This window comes from Hemibagrus wyckioides, linkage group LG11 (genome assembly GCF_019097595.1).
Source record: "Hemibagrus wyckioides isolate EC202008001 linkage group LG11, SWU_Hwy_1.0, whole genome shotgun sequence".
Taxonomy (NCBI): Eukaryota; Metazoa; Chordata; class Actinopteri; order Siluriformes; family Bagridae; genus Hemibagrus; species Hemibagrus wyckioides.
This window is the reverse complement of record NC_080720.1, coordinates 8,731,139-8,738,331: the sequence shown is the minus strand read 5'-3', so window position 1 is coordinate 8,738,331 and position 7,193 is coordinate 8,731,139. Positions and strand designations below refer to the sequence as shown.

The 7,193-nt window shown below is 38.7% G+C and overlaps 1 protein-coding gene across 1 annotated transcript; it reads right to left on the bottom strand.

Moving 5' to 3' along the window:
- Positions 1–4,475: 4,475 nt before the first annotated feature.
- foxd3 (forkhead box D3) lies at positions 4,476–6,496 on the bottom strand. The gene has a single exon (XM_058402080.1). It carries the CDS (start codon positions 6,107–6,109, stop codon positions 4,952–4,954), a length of 1,158 nt encoding a protein of 385 aa, XP_058258063.1. The 5' UTR covers positions 6,110–6,496; the 3' UTR covers positions 4,476–4,951.
- Positions 6,497–7,193: the final 697 nt, after the last annotated feature.

Sequence of the window (7,193 nt, the reverse complement as noted above, 5' to 3'; positions counted from 1 at the left end):
TCTATCTATCTATCTATATATTTATAATTTATAATAATAATTTTATTATTTTATAATAATAATATTATAATAATACTTTATAATAATAATAATTTTTATTTTTATTATTATTATTAGTAGTAGTATTATTATCATTATTATTATCAGCAATTATGTATACAATGAAGTATAATCTTTTTAAAAGTCCATGTCTGTCATTACTACAGAAATGCTAATATAGAAGGGCAAGAATGTAAACTTGTGATTTGTCTTCCCTAATCGTAGCTGCTGTAATTAAGAATTAATCCACATTTTCTGGCCAATCAGAATCAAGAATTCCATTCCGCTGTGATACAAAGCAACATGCCAAATGCATTATTGTAGCCTGACATTTTGTCCTGTATCCCTCATTTGCAATATGTCACTGACCTTTTTCAAAGACATGGTTAAGGTGGTTTATTAAAAGAATTAGTGTTCCATTTAATTCCTTCTTCTTCTTTTTTTTAAAGTTTCATTCTTAAGAAATCTCTTCAGCTCCCTCAGGGTGAAGGAGACTTTAGTGGCAGTGCCTTGTTTTTTTCTGGGCAAACGCAGGATGAGACATGGCTTCTTTGTGGTTAGCGCATGAAACATTTATAAATAATAACCTTGGACGACTGCTGATTTGCAATGACATTTTCATTACAATGAGCAGCCTATTAGTTACCGTCTCCTGCATTAGTTATTAATGCGCCTGTGTGCCAGCTTTACTTTGTCATTTATTGCTTCACCTCTGTGCCTGTTAAATATTCAGGAACAGCTGTATCCACATTTACTGTTGATGATCCGCTCCAGGAGATTGCTGTTGTCCTGACTTGCCACTGTCCCTATAATGAGAACTGGTATTTTTCTCCATAGCTACATGGTGTTTTGTCCTTATAGAAGCAAAGTTTGGTTGTTTTATTTCCCCCCTAATTTTATTCATGATGTCTGCTTTTTTGCAAATAATTTATTTTAGAATATTAATAAAAAACAAATCAGAACAAATGTGATGTCTGTATATAATTGAATTTTATTTTATTTCAAGGCCTTCTTGCAATCATGCGGTTAATTATAATATTTAATTTTCTTTTTAGAGCTTTCGTGCACTTTTGCCTTGAATCATTTCTGCTGTGGCAATTTTGGAAGATCATATTTGGAAAATTTAATTTGAATTACCGTGTAAAATGTGTTCAGGATGTCTTTAGACAAACTGGGCGTAATGGGATGTCTGAGCACTGCTGAGCTTGAGGTTGTGGGAATGCCTGCGCACTAGAGCAGGTGTAGCAGTAAAGGTCGTGTTCCTCTGAGAGTGACCACTGATTGACCAGAACAGCACTTGCCTTGAGGCTCAGCAGGGTATTAAGGGTGAGGAAAGTGACCACACACACACACACACACGCACACGCACACACACACACACACACACTTTCACGAGACACACACAGACACAGAACTGTAAAGTTCACTCACTCACCTTCAACAATATAGTCTTTGTCTTAAAACTGGACTGTATTTAATATGAAATATATCCCATTTTGTTCCTACAGACAGCTTACATATTGTTGCTTGGACGATGACCAATGACCAGTGCGGACACACACACACACACACCACTTGCTCTTTGGCAGCATGTCTGGAAATTTCACATCCTCACCTTCTTAAATAGTTTCTGTCATTTGTCTGATATTTAATATGAGCATTAAATGTTGCGCATATCAGTTTACAACTTAGTGGATGTTTGTCGAAGAAATCTGAGTTTCCCGATCGGAGATGACCTAAGAAATTGACGAGCCATTTTACGGTGGCACGTGCGAAAAAACAAACACAAAACAAACAAAAATACTAAAACAAAATAAAAACGACACATTTACGCAGGAGTTAAATTAGAAAGTTCATGACACTCTAGTTTTACAATTGTGAGTTTGTCAACCTACCTCTTTAATCATAAAAATGATAAAATAAAAATAATAAATAAATGCAAATAAAACAGACACGCTACTGTAATAATTACATTGAATTGATATCAAAATTAGATTTAATTATTTTTCATTTTTCTTATTACTTCTTATTACATGGCAAAAATGTATTTACATCACGTTAATCCAAATACAGTAACTTTCTTGACTGAAATCATATTAAATAACAAAAATATTATTTCATGTGAGCCTTTGCGCACTTGAAAATGATCGGATATATAGGAACATTGCCTCTCTTTTTTATTCTTTGGAAGCTTTTCAATAAAGCATCTACCTACAGTTTAGACTAAATAAATATAACCTAGGTTTAGGTTGTAACACAGCATTTACATTGATGAGAACGATGAAAAGATTCTCCTACGTATGGGGTCCTAAGAGTATAGGTTATTATGTGCTATTATGTATGTACTCTCGTGGCTGGTGGAGTAAACCGACTGTATGCACAGGAGGAGGTCTCTAATAGTAGAGCTGTTGATATTAATGTTAACCTATTTAGCAGTAAGCCTTGGCTGTATGAGGTTTCGGATGTAGCCATATATATATATATATATATATATATATATTAGATGTTTCAGGAAACTGTTTATTAGCACTATGATTAACAACTGATTTCCAAAATATTACTCTTTTGCGAATTGGTTTCCAGCACCACGATGGTGTGTGTAAGCTCCACCTAGTGGTATACCGTGTGGCTTTAATACTCCAACACAGTATGATTTCTATCTGAGAGCATCTCAATAGACCTCTACTCATGTGGTAATAAGAAGATCAGGTATTTGTTCCTTCTTATATTTTATTTTCATAAACAGTAGTGAAAAACTGCAATGCTGAATTATTCATTCTCACACCTTATATTTTTCTCCAGATGGAATTACTATATATAAAGGCTACGTGAGATGCAGTGAAGAACCATGTCTTGGATCGTAAGACGAAAATATTACACTGAAAAAAAAAGTTTTTTACATATATGTGCCGGCTTTTTTCTTTTTTTGCTTTATTCATAATAAAATCATTCTATTTTTGTTTATTTATATATATATATGTAACAAAAATATTTAAAGCTCTGTACATATATATATATATATATATATATATATATATATATATATATATATATATATATATATATATATATATATATATATATATATATATATATATATGTACTATATATACGTACAAAAAAATATTTCGGCTGAATAAAACATTGTTTATTATATGTTTACTCTAGTTTGAGCTATGACTTTTTCCTTCTGCATTACGGATCCTTATATTTCTTAATACATCCTTTGTTTCTTGTATTTGACAATAAAAGCAGCAAGCTTCATGTTTTATTATAAATCACTGAGACCGAAGGTCAAGCATGGCAGAAATGCGCACAAAATGTTTGTCTAATTTTACCGAATAAGGTGGCAGTATATAGAGGAATGAGGCTGGTGTTATCCGATGTCACTCTCGGCAGCTACTTTTGCTCGAAAGTGAATTTAAGACGCAAGTCCTTTCTCTTTTCCCATGGGTATCAGATAAATATAGCCCCTTAACCCCTGTACACCGTGCGCCATTTGCTGTTTGTGTAGCGCTGATTAGCCAGAGACACAACTGTGAAACCGAGAGCCGCTTTTAGAAAAGCAACTTGCACATTTCACGTCGCTGCTGTAAATCCCTAAAGTGTCTCTGATCAACTGCGCAGACATTTTATTACAAGAGATCATTCACTTACATTATAGATGAAGAAATATGAATGAATTAGTTTTTTAAGCACTGGAATATGTAAAATATAATGGTGCCATGACAGAGTCTGCTACTGAAAACAGAAAACACATAGTCCTTTTATAAATGTGTAATAATGTCTATTAGGTGTAACGGATGGTGATGGTTAAGTTAAGCCTACAATATGTGCATTAAATTAAAAAGCAGCTTTATTATTATTATTATTATTATTGTTATTATTATTATTATTATTATACCTAGTCGCACTTAGGTAAAAACTGAAGTGTAAAATTTCTCCTAAATTTATAGAAACCCAAACTAAATATTGTAATACCAAAATTTTGCTATTTTACGTTTAAATGATCGTTCATTTCCAAGCACTGAAAATAAAATAATAATAATAAAATCTTTAAAAGAAATCTTATCTAAAATGTAATTTGACTTTGAAATAAAATAACTATGGATAAGAACATAATAATAACTATAAATAAGTGGTGATTTCCCCAGCAATAAATCAAATCTGATTATACGCTGATTAAAACCAAGTCTAGGAAATGTATGTTTCGTGTTAGGATGTGTTCTGTCATATTAAAAAAAAAACCCTAATTTTAATCAATTATATCGATTCTATTAAAAAGTAATTAAAACGACAGACAATAAATTAAAGATAACCGACAATGTCTGGTGAAGTGATGAACTGATTTACCTTTCAGTGTTAATCTAATTGAGCTTTAAATAATTAAGCAATTAAGAATATAGATGTCGTTTTACTTGAATATTTATTAACAAATGTATCGAATTTATAACACAATATAGCTACATAGAATACATATATTTATTTTTTTTGTATAAACAGACTACTTGTTCAGCCTTCGAACAAGAACATTTTGTGTTCCATAATAAAAATAAATCAAAAATTAACATGAATTACCCTAATAAATGAATCACGTTTTTTGTGTGATTCCAAATGAGAAAAACACATATATATGATGGAAATTAAAAATTAACACTTCCAACTACAAAATGTCAAGGTTCGAACAGCAAATAAAAGAAAAATAAAATCAGAAAATCGAACAAGTAAATTTCTTCATACAAATATTTACAAATATTACCTGTGCTGAAAGCATTCCTCCATTTTGTATATTTTCTTTTTTAATTTTTTCTTTACATGGCTACATTGAGGTGGACGAATCGTCCAGTGCTGCCTAGTTCGTGCTGTACAGTCTCTTCCATCCCTTCCCTTAAATATTAAAAAAATGAGTTTATCACTGAGAAGGCCATTTGGATACCGCTGCTGTGGACGCCGCCGGTAAGAACTGTCCCGAGATGAGGTTTGTCGGCGGCACGCTGAGGATGGCTGAGCTCCGTGTTAACGAAGAGAGCGAGTGCGCGCTCAGCAGCGCCGACTGCACCGTGACCGGCGGCCGCAACAATGTCTGTGCGCTTGCGGTGCCACTGCTGCTGGACACGCCAATGATGTTCTCTATGCTGAACGAGGGCCGACTCGAAGGCTCCGACTTGATCATGGACGCTGTGCTGACAGCGGCGGCGGCGGCGGCGGCTGCGCTCAGGCCATTGAGCTGCAACTGGAGGCTCGGGCTGAGCTGCGAGCTGAACGCCTTCCGGTTCACCTCGGCTGACGGTAGGAGCGGGACGGCCGGGGGCAGCACGGGACCCACTGGAGGGATGTACGGGTACTGTAGCGCGGCTGGGTGAGAATACGCGGCGGCCGGGTGGAGGCCGTAGTGGCGCCCGTAAGGACTCCCGAGGCCGTACGCACCGAAACTCTGCATGACGAGAGCGGTCTGGTCCCGGAGAATGTCCGGTTGCCTCTTGAAGCGCTTTCTCCTCCGCAAGAAGCTGCCGTTGTCGAACATGTCTTCAGACTGCGGGTCCAGAGTCCAGTAGTTGCCCTTGCCCGGGTTGCCCGGCTCGCGCGGGATCTTGACGAAGCAGTCGTTAAGCGACAGGTTGTGGCGGATGGAGTTCTGCCACGCAGGGAACTTCTCCCGGTAGTACGGGAAGCGGTTGCTGATGAACTCACAGATGCCACTAAGCGTGAGTTTCTTCTGTGGGCTCTGCAGGATGGCCATTGTAATAAGAGCGATGTAGGAATACGGCGGCTTCACCAGGCTGCTCTTGGGCTTGTTGGGCGCGGTGGTAGTGGCGCTCTCGTGGCCCTCCTCCCCTGTTCTGTGCTCGCTCTCGCCGCCACTCTCACACGGGCTACCGGGAGTGCGCTCGTGCACTTCCAGGTCGTCTCCATTGTCGACGGGCTCGGGCAGCATGCCTGGGCTCCCACACTCGCTGTCCCGCTCCAGTCCCTCATCGCCTTCACCAACGACATCTATGTCCACGTCTTCTGCAGTGAGCACCGTCTGACCGGACATGTCGCTGGCGCTGCCGCTTCCTGACAGGGTCATTGCTGCGCGCTTGTCTGAGAAACCGAATCCGAAGGTGAGAGCGCAGTCTGCTCCGGCGGTCAGCTCGGATGTCAACCACTTGGCTAAATGCAGGTCAGTCACAGCGTCTTGCCAGTGAAAACTCAAAACTTCAGATAATATTTCTCCCGACGAGGGCTCTTCGGAAGTTTCAACAAACTTGAGCGCACAGATCTCCCGCTCCGCAGCGTATTTCCTCCAACCTGATTACGAGTGACTTTGGACTAAAGAGAGGTGATGACGCATGCTTCCCATGCAGGGTTTTTAAAACGACTGTCTGATAGATTAGGATAGTTTTTCCACTTAAAGATATACTATCAGCCCCGTCACGTGACCCCGTGACGTCAGACGGTCTCCCTCTGTTCAACAGCCGCGAAGCTGAAGTTTGTTTCACGCGCTTGTCAACAAATGGGACAACACGGCAACACACTTACACCTCTGTCCGTCCGTCATATAGACTATTTTATAACTGATATGCATGACTGAAGTCTTCTGCTCTGGTGTGCATTAGCCTGTGTTAGCCTTTATACCTCGCTTGTAAAACTGGACATTTGCTCAGAATACACTGTGCTGAAAAAAGCTACTGAAAGAAAACATCTATTAAACTACAGCTCTTATTATTGACTGCTTCTGCGTTCTACTGAATTAAAGCAAAAGTTTAAGCCGACTTGCAATTATTTTGCGGGTCTTATTATCAAGCAAATTCGGAGCTTCAGAGGGGAAAATCTTTAGTTTTTGTGATTTTTCCCTGCACTGAACTCATAGGCTACGTGGCTGCTGCGTCGATTTTGTTATACGTGTCGGGGGAAATAATTGCACAGCAACAATAGGGAAACCTACAAATAAAGCTTTCTTAACGGGTTTCTGTGGAGGTGCTAACGACCTAATCATTGCGTGTGTTAGCATATGAAAAAAGTAGGAAATGAGCGCGCAAGAAAATGCAAACCACGGACCATTCACGAGCACCAAGGTGAGCGACGCATGCGGGGATGTTCCCGAGGATAAGGATGTGGATGGAGAATATGGAGCTCTGTGAGAAAATTCTGCTCAGTGTCATTGTGCTAGA

Excerpts from the sequence above, each read along its gene's own strand:
- foxd3 (XM_058402080.1), bottom strand. The coding sequence starts at position 6,109 with ATGACCCTGTCAGGAAGCGGCAGCGCCAGCGACATGTCCGGTCAGACG.